This window comes from Eptatretus burgeri, chromosome 11, assembly GCF_056783735.1.
Source record: "Eptatretus burgeri isolate ZD-2024b chromosome 11, Ebu_testis_v1, whole genome shotgun sequence".
NCBI lineage: Eukaryota > Metazoa > Chordata > Myxini > Myxiniformes > Myxinidae > Eptatretus > Eptatretus burgeri.
The window spans coordinates 3,662,987-3,679,394 of record NC_140971.1 but is presented as its reverse complement, the minus strand read 5'-3'; the positions used below and the strand labels follow the sequence as shown (position 1 = coordinate 3,679,394).

Genomic DNA, 16,408 nt, shown 5'->3' with positions numbered 1-16,408 from the left:
GATTGATCCTTGGATGCAATGCAGAGATCATCAGCATACAGGAAACTCCTAGTGTTTGGATGTATGGGTTAATCATTTGTTTAGACATTAAACAGTAAGGGAGCAACAACACTGCCTTGAGGTAGATCATTATTCTGTCTTTGCAATCTGTTGTGATTACCCCTGAGGTCCACAAAGAAATGTCTACTGGCTAGCATGTTTTGAATCAGATCTGTCAGTCTTGCATATTTTGTTATCTGGAATAATGTCTGTACAGGAATCCAATGATTGTCTGTTTTGTGTGCCGCAGTCAGGTCAACAAAGGGAGCACCAGTTATCAGCCCTTTCTCAAGGAAACACAAGGAAACTAGAAGGGCACTCGGTAGAGCACATACCTCCGCCACATAATGCCTGATCCAAGAGAACATATCGGGCCCAATACATTTTTTTTTAAATATCCTGCGATATATCGTTTTTGGCACCATCTATCAATGGTGAAGAATCACTTTAGAATTTAAAAAAAACTCTCGTATCCATTTCCGGAATCCGATCTTCACCAAAATCGAATAAATTCATCCTTGCCACACACCCAACGTGTCCACCAAGTTTCGTCCGAATCCGTCACAACTTTTTGAGATATCCTGCACACAGACAAACAAACAAACCCCAAAAAATCACTCACCAAGGGACAACTTGACAAAACAGCACAAAGTAGAACAGCACTCAGTAGAGCTCATACCTCTGCCAGGTGGAACAGTTCACATTTTGTATCCCACTGATGGGCTGTATCCGAACCAAAATCTAATCCGCTTATTCTTGCCACCTATCCAACTCACCCACTTATTTTGTCATAATTTGTCCACAACTTTTTGAGATACGGTGATGTATATATGTATATATATATATATATATATATATATATATATATATATATATATATATATATATATATATATATATATATATATATATATATATATATATATATATATATATATATATATATATACAGTGGGGAGAACAAGTATTTGATACACTGCCGATTTTGCAGGTTTTCCCACTTCCAAAGCACGTAGAAGTCTGTAATTTTTATCATAGGTACACGTCAACTGTGAAAGACGGAATCCAAAACAAAAATGCTGAAAATCACATTGCATGATTTTAAAATAATTAATTTGCATTTTATTGCATGAAATAAGTATTTGATCACCTACCAACCAGTAAGAATTCCGGCTCTCAGAGACCTGTTCGTTTTGTCTTTAAGAAGCCCTCCCATTCTCCACTCATTACCTGTATTAACTGCACCTGTTTGAACTCGTTATCTGCAAAAAAGACAGCTGTCCACATTCAATCAATCAGACTCCAACCTCTCCACAATGGGCAAGACCAGAGAGCTGTCAAAGGACATCAGGGACAAAATTGTAGACTTGCACAAGGCTGGGATGGGCGACAGGACAATAGGCAAGCAGCTTGGTGAGAAGGCAACAACTGTTGGCGCAATTATTAGAAAATGGAAGAAGTTCAAGATAACAGTCAATCTCCCTCGGTCTGGGGCTCCATGCAAGATCTCACCTCGTGGAGCCTCAATGATCATGAGAAAGGTGAGGGATCAGCCCAGAACTACACGGCAGGACCTGGTCAATGACCTGAAGAGAGCTGGGACCACAGTATCAAAATTAACCATCAGTAACACACTACGCCGTCATGGATTAAAATCATGCAGCACATGCAAAGTCCCTCTGCTCAAGCCAGCGCATGTCCAGGCCCATCTGAAGTTTGCCAATGACCATCTGGATGATCCAGAGGAGGAATGGGAGAATGTCATGTGGTCTGATGAGACCAAAATAGAGCTTTTTGGTTTAAACTCCACTCGCCGTGTTTGGAGGAAGAAGAAGGATGAGTACAACCCCAAGAACACCATCCCAACCGTGAAGCATGGGGGTGAAACATCATTCTTTGGGGATGCTTTTCTGCAAAGGGGACAGGACGACTGCACCGTATTGAGGGGGGGATGGATGGGGCCATGTATCACGAGATCTTAGCCAACAACCTCCTTCCCTCAACAAGAGCATTTTCGATGGGGCGTGGCTGGGGTCTTCCAGCATGACAACGACCCGAAACACACAGCCAGGGCAACTAAGGAGTGGCTCCGGTGGAAGCATCTCAAGGTCCTGAAGTGGCCTCGCCAGTCTCCAGACCTGAATCCAAGAGAAAATCTTTGAAGGGAGGTGAAAGTCTGTGTTGCCCAGCGACAGCCCTGAAACCTGAAGGATCTGGAGAAGATCTGTATGCAGGAGTGGGCCAAAATCCCTGCTGCAGTCTGTGCAAACCTGGTTAAGAAGTACAGGAAAGGACTGATCTCTGAAATTGCAAACAAAGGTTTCTGTAGCAAATATTAAATTCTGTTTGTCTGATGTATCAAATACTTATTTCATGCAATAAAATGCAAATTAATTATTTAAAAATCATACAATGTGATTTTCAAGATTTCTTTTTTAGATTCCGTCTTTCACAGTTGAAGTGCACCTATGATAAAAATTACAGACCTCTACGTGCTTTGTAAGTGGGAAAACCTGCAAAATCGGCAGGGTATCAAATACTTGTTCTCCCCACTATATATATATAAATATATATATATATATATATATATATATATATATATATATATATACATATATATATATATATATATATATATATATATATATATATATATATATATATATATATATGTATATATATATATATATATGTATATATATATATATATATATATATATATATATATATATATATATATATATATATATATATATATATATATATATGTATATATATATACAGCTCTGGAAAAAAATAAGAGACCACTCCAAAAAAATTTTTAATCAGCATCTCCACATGTATGGCAGCCATTCCATTCCAGTGTCTGTTGAATTCCAACACAGGCACACCTCATTCTACTTAGTGAGGTACTGATTAGGTGATCACCTGAACCGAATCTTATTTAACAAGGAAAAGTATAAAAACCACTGCTGCAGTCATCACTATCCTCTTGCAATAGGACCAGCTGGATGGCAAAAACAGTGCTAGTGGTACCTCAAAAGTAATTGGAATAAAAAAAATAACTATTGACCATGCCAAAAGAGTTGAAAAGAAAAGTTTTGAGTGAGGAAAAGAAGGGTTCAATTCTGGCTTTACTGGCAGAGGGATACAGTGAGCGTCACGTTGCTTCCATCCTTAAAATTTCAAAGACAGCGGTTCATAAGAACAAGCTCAAGCAGTAGAAATGGGAACAACAAAGCTACAGACTGGCAGAGGGCGAAAACGACTTTCCACTGACTGGGATGACCACAAACTCATTCGAATGTCACTCAGCAACCGTAGGATGACATCAAGTGACCGACAAAAAGAATGGAAAACAGCAGCTGGAGTGAAATGCACGGCGAGGACGGTTCGAAGCAGGCTCCTTGGGGCAGGGCTGAAGTTGTGCAAAGCTAGAAAAAAGCCCTTCATCAATGAGAAGCAAAGAAGAGCCAGGCTGAGGTTTGCAAAAGACCATAAGGATTGGACCCTGGAGGACTGGAGTAAGGTCGTCTTCTCTGATGAGTCCAATTTTCAGCTTTGCCAAACACCTGGTCGTCTAATAGTTAGATGGAGACCTGGAGAGGCCTACAAGCCAAAGTGTCTCGCACCAACTGTGAAATTTGGTGAAGGATCGGTGATGATCTGGGGGTGCTTCGGCAAGGCTGGAATCGGGCAGATTTGTCTTTGTGAAGGACTCATGAATCAAGCCACGTACAAGGTTGTCCTGGAAGAACACTTGCTTCCTTCTGCTCTGACAATGTTCCCCAACTCTGAGGATTGCTTTTCCAGCAGGACAATGCTCCATGCCACAGAGCCAGGTCAATCAAGGTGTGGATGGAGGACCATCAGATCAAGACCCTGTCATGGTCAGCCCAATCTCCAGACCTGAACCCCATTGAAAACCTCTGGAATGTGATCAAGAGGAAGATGGATGGTCACAAGCCATCGAACAAAGCCGAGCTGCTTGAATTTTTGCGCCAGGAGTGGCATAAAGTCACCCAACAGCTGTGTGAAAGACTGGTGGAGAGCATGCCAAGACGCATGAAAGCTGTGATTGAAAATCAGGGTTATTCCACAAAATATTGATTTCTGAACTCTTCCTCAGTTAAAACATTAGTATTGTGTTGTTTAAAAATGAATATGAACTTGTTTGTATTATTTGTATTTAAAACTTGTTTTGTTTGTATTATTTGAGGTCTGAAAACACTGAATCTTTGTTGTTATTTTGATCAGTTGTCATTTTCTGCAAATAAATGCTCTAAATGACAACATTTTTTATTCGGAATTTGGGAGAAATGTTGTCAGTAGTTTATAGAATAAAACAAAAATGTTCATTTTACTCAAACACATACCTATAAATAGTAAAACCAGAAAAACATAATTTTGCAGTGGTCTCTTAATTTGCGGGCCGGGGACCGGTGGCGAGAACGACCACGAGGTGGGGGAGGTTACGTCTTCTCCCACCAGACTCCCCGGAATTGTAGGCCGTCGCTCCGGATAGTTCCGTGAGGCGGCGGGTCGCTTAACTGACCGTGGATGCCAATATCTCAAACTGCGTAGCGTAGAGTCTTTTTGTCGAGAATCAATTTACCTAATTAACTATGCGGTGTCGTCTACCGGGGAACCACGCCCTCAGCATGTCTTGCTCGAACCGGGTCACTCTACCGACTGCGGTAGGGTTCCATCTACCGACTACCAACTTTGGTTTGGGTGCAGTCGAGCGGAACTGCCAAAGCAGTGTGGCCCTGTTAGAATATGATCGTTGAGGTCCATAAAATGTCATCGCGAAAAAAGCAGGGTCGTGCTAAATCGGGATTCAAGGAAATCGGCTTTCAAACTGAACCAATGTTTGCACGTTTACCTTCGAGCAAGTAAATTACCTTTGAATTGAAGAATTCCGTGAATAAATCGTTGTTGTTAGTCGAAATTAAAACGCAAATTGATTTTTGGTGAAGCTTTTCATGTTTATTGTTAAAACAATCGCACTGTTCTGAAAATATATATCACAATTGACAGGTGCTCGTTTCTTCATTTGTAAATTATAACATCGATGCAATGATTACGTATTTATAAAATCCAAACGCTATTTATTCACCTTTCTATAATCGATGCGAGAGGAGATTGTAAGCTGCTGCTAACAACACCCATGGCCGTCATGAACAGCACACAAAGGTAAAACTAACATATCTTCTGTCTCTCTTGGATGTGTGTTACAATTGCCGACAGTATTCAGTACAGTAACATGCTGTACAGGTTTGCATCCGAGGAGCAATAGGCTACACCATATAGCCTAGGTGTCTAGGTTTGTTTAAGTACGATGTTCGAAAACGAAAACGAAAAAAAAATATATATATGATGTTCGCACAAGGACGACGTCGGTTAACGATGCATTTCTCAGAACGTAACCCCGTCATTAAGTGGCGCATGACTGTATAATGTGTATATAGTTTGGGCCCTTATCTATGAATTTTAGAAGCTAGTTCGTGCCCGTAAAAATAAATAAATAAATAAATTTATAAATAAATATTCAAACCGCGAGCAACAAACAACAACCACACAAGCCGTTTCTTCGCTCTCACGTGCCCGTACGTGCGTGGCGCGGAAGTTCGCACATCATAGTTACGATTATTCGCAATGTAAGTTTTAATGGCCAATTATTCAATTAGCGCCAACGTATTTTGCCTTTTCGCAATGTCATCACAAGGAAAAACAAAAAGAGAAGAGAAGAGAGAAAAAAAATACTTCCTGGTTCGGAGCATACCAGCACTCTGATGTTACCAAAATTTATGCACCGTCTCATATGAAAACGATCATAACTTGCGGCATTGTGTTTATCTATAAATGCGCATAAGAAATCGAGAAATTATTAGAATACACGAAGTCATCACTCTCCGGAAGTCCGTACGTTGTAACCCGTAATGGGGAACGCGGCTGAGCTTCCCTTCCCCATTGGCCACGCCCACGCAACAACGTGTCTTGTCATTGGTTTGGTAAATAAATGGCCATAACTTGGGAAGCACTTGTCCGATTAATATCAAACCTTGAAAAGGCACATCCTCAGGTCCCCAGCAATATACCTGGCAAGTTTCAATTCGATCGGACCAGCGGTTGTCGAGAAACAGCGGTCACACACACACACACACACACACACACACACACACACACACACACACACACACACACACACACACACTGCTGGAATTATAGATAGATTAAGCCTGTGTTGACCTTTTGACCTTAAAATTAATTTGGGGTTGAATTCATTGACCTGATATGCAAATGCTGTTCAAATTTCAAGTCAATCATATAAAAATTGAGGATTTTAGAATGTGCTCCTAAGTTGCTGACCATTTGGCCTATATTGACCTTTTTACGTGTGCTGACTTCAAAATAATTGGTGGTTGTATTCAGTGAGCTCAAATGAAAATCCTGTTGAAATTTCAAGTCAATCGGATGAAAATTGAGGATTTTAGAAAATTTGGCCCAAATTGGCCTTTTTGCCTATTTTGACCTTTTGGCCTACGTTTACCTCAAAATGAATAGGTGGTTGAATTCAGTGACCTGATATGCAAATGCTCTTCAAATTTCAAGTTAATTGGATTAAAATTGATAATTTTAGAAATCTGGTCTATGTTTACCTTTTCACCTCTGGTAACCACAAAAATAATAGGTGGTTGAATTCAGTGACCTGATATGAAAATCCTTTTCAAATTTCAATTCAATCGGATGAAAATTGAGGATTTAGAAAATTTGGCTCAAATTGACCTTTTGGCCTATTTTGACCTTTTGGCCTATGTTTACCTCAAAATTAATGTGGTTGAATTCAGTGACCTGATATGCAAATGATCTTCAAATTTCAAGTTAATTGGATTAAAATTGATAATTTTAGAAATCTGGTCTATGTTGACCTTTTCACCTCTGGTAACCACAAAAATAATAGGTGGTTGAATTCAGTGACCTGATATGAAAATCCTTTTCAAATTCCAATTCAATCGGATGAAAATTGAGGGTTTAGAAAATTTGGCCCAAATTGACCTTTTGGCCTATGTTTAGTTCACCTCAAAATTAAAAGGTGTTTGAATTCAGTGACCTGACATGAAAATGCCCTTCAACTTTCAAATCAATCGGATGAAAATTGAGGATTTTAGAAATTTGGCCTATGTTGACCTTTTGGTCTATGTTGACATTTTAGCCTATATTTACCTCAAAACTAATAGGTGGTTGAATTTGGTTACCTGATATGCAAATGCTCTTCAAATTTCAAGTCAATCGGATGAATATTGACAATTTTAGAAACAATTAAAAAATTTGGCCTATTTTGGGTTGACCTTATACCCTATGTTGACCTTTTGACCTATGATAACCTCAAAAGTAATAGGTAGTTGAATTCAATAACCTGATATGCAGATAATGTTAAAATTTCAAGTCAATCGGATGAAATTTGAGGATTTTAGACAATTTGGCTCAAATTGGCCGATGTAGACCTTTGTGGTTAATCAAATTTTATGAAACTTCAATGCGTGACCGTCGCAGCATCAGTGACATTAATCTCTGAAAATTTTAGAACGGTTGATTGGGTGGTTTGGGCTGGAGGCCAGCGGACAGAGAGACAGACAGACAGACAAACACACAAACAAACGGAGGCGATCAACATACTGTACTTGTCAAAAAAAAAAATTTTGGCCAAGTAACAGACAGAAAGGTTATGAAAACATAACCTCCTTCACCTTCAGTGGCGGAGGTAAAAATTACCCCCGTGCGGGAGTGACGGTCATCTCTGCGAGAAATAATACAAGTTCTCAATGTTCAGCTATGACCGAAGACTACTGCGCAGTAGAACTGCGCAGTAGTCTTCGGTCATAGCTGAACATTGAGAACTTGTATTATTTCTCTCCACTGCGCAGTTTGGTGAAAGATGACTCGGCATTTTGGCGCGCGTGCACGAAATTATATTTTGAAAATAAATGCCGACGTTTACATTTCGGGTTTTGAAACTTTTGCACCTTCGGCGGAAAATGTATAAATATAATATACAAGGTCAGCTGCTATGCAATGACACCATTCACTAACTTTTACCATGCCCAGTAGAGAATATATAGCCTCCTGAAGGTAGGGCAGTTTTTGCAAAGTTTGAAGTCACGTGACGCAAAAACGAAAGTGAAATTCGAAAATCCGGCCTGACCAAATTTCGATATTGTCCCATAGATTCATATGCCACAATCAAATTCAAGATTGCTTGAGAAATGTAGGAGGAGATAGATTTTGAAAATCGTTATTTTCGCATGGAAATCGTCATTTTCGCATTTTTTGCCAACTTTGAAGCCACGTGACATGAAAACGAAAGCGAATATCGAAAATCCGGCCCGATCAAAATTTAGATTTTGTCCCATAGATTCATATGCTGCAATCAAATTCAAGATCTCTTGAGAAATGGCGGAGGAGATAGAATTTGAAAATCGTCATTTTCGCAACTTCAAAGGCCTCGTGACCTTGACCTTGACCTTCGATGACCTTGAAAGTCATACCATCGTGTACGTCTCATCGACCTTTATCAGGATCACTAATGACCAGATCTTCCGCTTCAACTTCATTGTGAACGGACGGACGGACGGACCCATGTTACCCTTTCTCTCACCAATATTATTAGGTCATTGGAAATGACCTAAAAAGGACTAAGCTGACAGTCCAGAAGCAACAACTAGAACAAGGAAGCGAGAACGAGGCAGAAGGCGGAGGGCACAAACACCTAACTATCACAGGTAGGCCCGACCGAGATCGAGATACGAACCAAACGATTCAACACAACAGGACACGATTTGGGACAGAAAAGTTGATGAAAAACACGGATAACAAAACTGAAGCAAAAACGAAACAGCAAAACAACATAAATGGTCTGGGAAACGTAGCTTCAGAAGAACTGGGAGGAGAGCTTGCCACCCAGCCGTCCACGTGTGCCAATCCCCGAACCGGACTTGAGAACCAAGTTTCTGACAACCATCCTCAATGAATTGGGTGAGATTCAGGAGCTGGCTTGTGCAGGACCTTCCAGGTCTGAAGCCGCCTGCTTTCTCGGGGATGAGAGGCTGGTCCACAAAGGGGCCTAGTCAATTTAGAATGAGTCTCTTGAATAGTTTGTATGTGTGACAGAGCAGGAAGATAGGCCAGAAGCTCTTGGTGTTGGTGGAATTGTTTCCAGGCTTCGGAATAGCCACTATTTTTGCATGTCCCCACAGCTTTGAGATCTTGCTGATAGTCAAGCAGGTGTTGAGCATGTCTCGTAACTACTGGAGAACTACTGGTGCTTGACATGCTCACAGAGGATGTCATCATTACCGGCAGCGTGGTTGCGGGTCATCTCTTCGATGCCAAGTTGGATGGTGAAATGTCTGGTGAACTTCAGTTCAACTAGTGAAGTGTCAGGACAGCAATATTGAACCAACGATGCTGGTTTATGATTGGAGGAAACCTTTAACACTGCCCAGATCAATTAATAACAAATACCCTTTTATGTGTGCTTAGAAAATATCTAACAACGCATTTACATCACTCTTTTAAACAGAGGACAAGTACACAGGTGATTATGCTTCCATAACAGGAAAGAAGAGACCCGGTGAATGGCACACAAAAAAGCGTAATCTCCGAGCTACCTCGAAAGGTAAGGTCGATGAGACCAGGACAGAGGCTGTAGGGTGATGGGATTTGTGGGTTTATATCGAGACTCCAGTGTTCACAGCATTATAAAACTGCATTGAGATGTCAGGAAGCATTAGAGATGATAACACCATAACAAGAGCAAAGTGATGGGATTGCTCACACAATCAAAAAAGTGGTTCATCATGGAAACTGTTCAACACTAACAAGACACTCAATTCCCCTCCAGCCTGAGGTACAGTTGAGTAGTTGATGTGAATGAAATTTTTTAATCGACAAACATTTAAAAGTATCGCACGCTGTAATGGCCTGCACTGTTTGAATGAGCAATCGATATAGTTAAATTAGTTTTGCTTTGTTCACCAGTAGCGAGAGTAAATGTTACGTCATCTATTCATTCTACATTCCTCATCGATTATGTCACAAGGTTATCTTTCCTTATAATCACATCTGTGAGATTGTGGTGAGGTGCTCACTCGTACCCTCAGAATATACAGTCAATGTACACGTACAGCCTCACACGACTAATCTCACCACCAGGCTTGACCAAACTACAATCTATCCACAGCCTCACACTATTAATCTATAATAGTACAGTAGATTAAGTCAACATTTCACCAGAATCATTCAAAATGTGAAAAATGTGTGAAAACTGGTACACATGACTACTTTTATATGCTCTTTCATATAAGAGCAGGACACACATGATCAGACAACAATTACGGCCACCATCTTGAATTTCAAAATGGCCACCACTGAAAACTATTTTTACCATCTCTTGGTCACCAAGAGGCCTAAGCACTTGAATAAAGAGTCTAATCCAACGTTTCCACACACAAGGAATCCAATAAACACACTTATAATGCTCCATTTTCAGTCTTTCTGCTTTAAAATCAAAATGAGACCCTTTCATAAACAACTAAATACTTAAGTGTTTGCTCGATGTTTGATATCCAAATGCTATGAGCGTGTGGAAATTGCTTTCTCCAATTTAATTGGTAGTGTCTCTTTTGCCGGTAGAATATTCAGAAGTAGCACCAGCAGGTCTGTCACAAACTGACTTGTACGCACCAGTTGTTGCAGGTCAAGTAAAAGCTGAATCAAGCGTCATGTCCGCATCCAGAGAGAAAGAAGACGGCTGGTTGAGTGCAATGTTAGAACTTGTATCAAACAAGACGGAACTTGATACCAAAGACTTTGTCTCATGGGCAGCTTACCATGCCAATAGGCAATCAGCTGAGATCAGACCAGTGTCACCCATTGCGTTGATGCCTTTGTTCACAGAACCAGCACATACGCCAGCTATGATAGAACATGCTATGCGTCTCGTGGCTAGGACGATTCAGCATTTGCACCCTGATCAAATACCTGTGATAACCATGGATCAGCCATTATATTCCATTGCGAAACAAATCCAGTGGGCATGGCCGGACCATATTGGCGAGGATAAATTCGTGGTTAGTAATGGGAGATCTCCACATAGAGATGAATATGTTGAAATTACTTGGAGATTTCCTCAGTGGTAGCGGATGGACAGCAGTTCTTGTGCAGTCTGAAGTCACAACCTCTGGTCGAGCTGATGATATGTTGAAGGGTTCGCATGTCACCAGGTCTCGCTATGTACACCAAGTAACGGCAGCAGCTTTGCACCTCCTTCGGAAATCTGCGTACATCACATATGCCAAATCACTTGGGCCAGATGATGACACGATGGATTTTGAAACTTGGCATCAAGTCAATTGCAGTAAGGTTCCTCAATTCCAATACTGGGCTTTGGTTCTGGATCTTGAACTTCTACTCTTGTAATTTGTGCGTTCTCTGCGTGAAGCAAACTTTGAGTTGTACGTTCAGTGCCTTGGACAAATTGTTCCATGGATGTTTCCTTTGGATCATACAAATTATGCAAGATGGTTCCCTATCCATATCAAGGACATGGTACAGCTTTGTCAGCAAGTGCCATCAGTTCATGAGCAATTTGAGAAGGGTAACTTTGTGGTGCAGAGATCACCTCACACTTTCTCTACTATGGCTATGGACCAAGCCCACAAACAGATGAATGATCACATCAAAGGAGATGGCGGTGTGATTGGAATCACTGATAATATAATCCTTCTGCTTTGATCAAGTGGATTACAGCTGGTCATGAAGTGGCTCGAATCATCGACGAGTTTGAGAGTTCATTTGGAATTACTTCCACAAAATACACAGAACACCATTCCTTTCGGCTGAGGAATGTGGAAGCAAATGGGCAGTCAAAATATGACACATATGCTGCTGAACGCTTGGAGCAGTGAGTAAAACCAATTTCAGACATCACACCAAATAACAACATGGCTCCCTTCCACAAGACTTCAGCCTCAAATCACTCCAGAACATCACACCAAATTAGGACTCTGAAAAGCAACTGTGAGTTGTTTGGCAGAATGTATCTATCTTGTCAGTCCCGAGAAGGGGACATGGATGAATGCTTCAGTCATGAAAACCAGGGATCACCACCTTCTCTTTCAGACATGGGAGAACTGAGGCAGTGTACTAAATCACACCTTATTAGATGTTTCGACAAGCTGGCTACTAGTACGGCTTCTGAGTGTGGTCCAACAGAGGTAGATGCCAAGATTCTCGATGGATCTGTTATAGTCAATATGTTGCTTCCTAAGTCCTGCTCAACATTCGGAGACTATGCTGAAAATGTGTTCTTGCCTTATGTGCTGAGAAATCTGCAAAACACAAAACGTCTGGATGTTATATGGGATCGGTATATTGACAACAGTTTGAAGAGTTCAACGAGAAAGAGGAGGGGAACAAGGAGCCGCATTATTGTCACAAATTCTACGCCAATTCCGCAGAACTGGCAGAGCTTTCTTCGCGTGGACCAAAATAAGAGTGAGCTGTCACAGTGCGTCGCTAAGTTATCTACACAAGAGAAGAAGCCATATAGCACACAAGATATCAATGTCATCTCTTCCCAAGAGTGCAACAGAGAATCTTCTCTAGCTCCATGCAACCATGAAGAAGCCGATACGAGATTATTCTTGCGTGCTCTCCATTGTGCACAAAATAGCCATCACAGAATCCTGATCAGGTCAATCGACACTGACGTTGTTGTCCTTGCAATGGCCATATTTCACACTTTATCCCTTGACGACTATGGGCTGCATATGGAGTCAAGAAACACTACAGGTTAATACCGGCTCACACGATTGCAAACAGTCTTGGTGAAAATAAAGCCAAAGCTCTTCTGTTTTTCCATGCCTTCACTGGCTGTGACACGTCGTCGTCATTCAGTGGTATTGGGAAGAAAACCGCTTGGGACACCTGGACCAATTTCCCCGATATAACGGACACTTTCTTGAGTTTATCCCAAGAGCTTTCATCAGTCTCAGATGAGAATGTGTGTCAACTGGAAAGGTTCGTCATTCGTCTTTATGATAGAACCAGTGAATGCACCGAGGTGAATCAGGCAAGGAAGCTTCTGTTCGTGAAAGGAAGACAAATAGATCGCCTACCCCCCACAAAGGCAGCTCTCACGGAACATATAAAGAGGTCGACATACCAGGCAGGACACATCTGGGGCCAAGCGCTGATATCTAAGCAGCAGTTTCCAAGCCCATGCGACTGGGGATGGACGAAGAACGCCATTGAACAGTGGATACCTTTCTGGACAGCACTTGCCGAGGCGGACAAATCCTGCACAGAGCTGATCAAATGCGGCTGCAAAAAGGCATGCAGCCCACCATGCAAATGTTTCTGTGCATCTCTCGCGTGCACTGAACTTTGCCATTGTGCAGGAACATGTTATCAGACAGAGTGAAGTCAAAACTGTATCTCGACCAGATGAACTACACTTGGGACAGTGTATATGTCATTTTAAAGCAGAAATACTGACAATAGAGCATTTTAAGTGTGTTTATTGGATTCCTTGTGTGTGAAAACATTGGATTAGACTCTCTATTCATTTTGCCAGGTCTCTTGGTGACTGAGATATCGTAAAATATTATTTTTGGTGGTGGCCGTTTTAAAATTCAAGATGGCGGCCGTAAATGTATTCTGATCAGGTGTGTCCTGCTCTTATATGAAAGAACATATAAAAATGAACATGCATGCCAATTTTCACACTTTTTTCACAAACTGAACGATTTTTCTTTAATCTACTGTACTATAAACGAGCATTGATTAGTTATTTATTAAATTCCACATACCACAATAATAAGACAAAGTCTCACTTTAACAGGTAACAAGATGCTAAGCAAGGTGGTTGAGGTGGAGTGTGTGAAGACGGCTTCCCATGGTTGTGCAAACGATCAGCATGCCATGATGCCAATAGTCAGCAGTAATCAAAGGGAACACGAAAACCATTAATATTTTGTGATTGAAGTGAATGTGTCGGCCTTTAGAGCAAATCGTATTGGTAACGTGTAGCAGCTCAATTTTCAATGGCTTCACACGTTAGAACGGGAGCTTGAAGTGATACGTTGTGCAATGTCGGGCAAGTTCGATTCTACATCGTCAGATTGATACGATGATATCGACTGAACGGACGGCCGTGTTTTAAATCGTCGTAATGCTCCCAATCTCGACTGCGGTAAAGAAGTGCATTGCACTAATCAAGTCCAGAGAGAACCACAGGTGTGTTACCCTTGCTCTATTCAAGTACTCATGTTTTTGACGTTGTGATGAAATCTAATACATTTACAAGTACCGTATTTGCAATGTTTGACCAAAGTACGTTTAGGATCCAGATTAGTAATCTTATGCAGTGGAAACGTCTCCGTCTCTGTCTCTGTCTCTGTCTCTGTCTCCTATGATCTCCAAACAATCTGAACCTGACAATTCATTTCCTAAAAGGAAAAGCAAACAGAAATGAGGGGCAGGTGACGTGCCTGTGTGGATGATGAGATGCTTTGATAGATCACCGGCGTTAACAAAGGCTTTCAGGCACACGGCACACGTGTGCGGCCGAATGTTGTCGTGATGGCGAATGTGATTAGCCAGCTGACTGGACTGTGTGAACCTGCAAAACACGTAGTACTGCTTTGTACTTCTCGGCGGTGTGGTTAATGGGTACTACATGTCAGACTTCATGGACCACATTTGATGCCTCGGGTGGCTGAGAATAGTGGTAAGTAGTTTCGAGAGTTACCTCTTCCCGCAGCGGTCGCAGACATATGGTCTCTCTCCCGTGTGTTGTCGCGCGTGTGCGATCAGTGAGCTTGCCTGTGTGAAGCTCTTGCCACACTGACGGCACACACATGGCTTCTCACCTGCAACCAAAACACGAATCACAACCTGACTATAAACTGTAGCACTGTGTTTTACATGTATGGTGTTGCATCAGTGAGAATAAAACACCTTGCCACCTCTAGGGTGGACATTAAGCCAGGGACCTATCATACAGCATCACATGGTGAATAGTGAAGACCTGATGACGTCTATCACACAGAGCGGGCGATTGTTGCCAGCAATCAGAACAAATTATACATTCTACAGGGGGCACTGCATCAGCAATGCAACTACACACAAATAAATGATGCAAGCAGGAGGTGGAATTCCTTTATCGAATTCCGGTCAAATATGAATTAGCTAATGACTGAAATCGCATCGCAAGCATCACATGACACAGGTAATACGCATCAAATACACATGCGGTACATACATCACACTCAAGGCAGAGTGATCCAACACACTGAGAAGAAGACCCTCAAAAATGTTTTTGCCCATTTTAAAATTGGCACAGGCCAAAAACTTCGTACCTGTGTGGATCCGGATATGCCTCTGCAATGCCCCTTGATCTGAGAATGGACGCTGGCAATGAGCGCACACGTACGGCCTCTCACCACTGTGAGTGCGCAAATGACGCTTCAGATTTCCTGCGAATATACAAATGCACAGGTAACCAGGAACCGTAAAAACTGTAACCATGCAGTTAAAACTCATGGCCTAACATTGAACAACCAATAACGGGTATTTGAGTGACGGGAAATCAATTACAAAAAGGATAAAGGGAAAAAACATTTGTGTATGCACACACGCACGCACGCCATAACTGAGGTTGAGGACACCATCATGGTGAGGACATAAATTAGAGGCATGACGAGTGCTCCCAAAATTAAAATGCTTTAGTTTGTCAAAAAATTTCATGGAAAGTCAAACTTCCGTGCAAGACAGTCACATGATAAGCCTGGTGTTGGCTTGATGGTCAAGGTGGCTGGCTTAAGATCTTCGGGTCTTGAGTTCAAGCCCCTGTTTTTACTATTGAATTAACACCAGGTCAGTTGACTCAACCTGTCATCCGAACGAGGTCGGTAAAATGAGTACCAGCTTACTGGTAACGGGGCACTGCATCAGCGGCACACCCCCAGAAAATGATTCAGCCAAGCAGCCACAGGCTGCACACAAATAAATGTCACGTGATTAAGAAAATTTCAGTCCAACAACAGTGACATAGCTGTGTGTATATAAAAGCACACATACGTGCCTGGATTTCCCGAAGATCGAACACAATCTACTTGTTGTCCTTCTCACAAATCAGGTTGCAGATGTCGTGTCACTCAAGATCACTCTCTTCACCACTCACAAACCCTCAGCACCCCATGCCGTCAAATCGAGTTTTTTTTTCCACCTCTGTCTCTGTCTGTTTGAACTCCATCGTTAATGAATTTTGAGGTAAGTAGGGAAATTCCACTTTGCCACATGA

The 16,408-nt window shown here is 41.6% G+C and overlaps 1 protein-coding gene across 7 annotated transcripts in view; it reads right to left on the bottom strand.

The window, feature by feature from the left end:
* Positions 1 to 16,408, bottom strand: part of ZBTB17 (zinc finger and BTB domain containing 17) — a 62,395-nt gene that overhangs the window by 9,720 nt on the left and 36,267 nt on the right. For all 7 annotated transcript variants that reach the window (XM_085847761.1, XM_085847760.1, XM_085847757.1 and 4 more), the window contains 3 exons: positions 15,465 to 15,581; positions 14,855 to 14,975; positions 14,595 to 14,725 (listed from right to left, as the gene is read on the bottom strand). In XM_085847761.1, the coding sequence (XP_085703887.1) occupies positions 14,595 to 14,725; positions 14,855 to 14,975; positions 15,465 to 15,581 (369 nt within the window). The remainder of the gene's footprint in view (positions 1 to 14,594; positions 14,726 to 14,854; positions 14,976 to 15,464; positions 15,582 to 16,408) is intronic.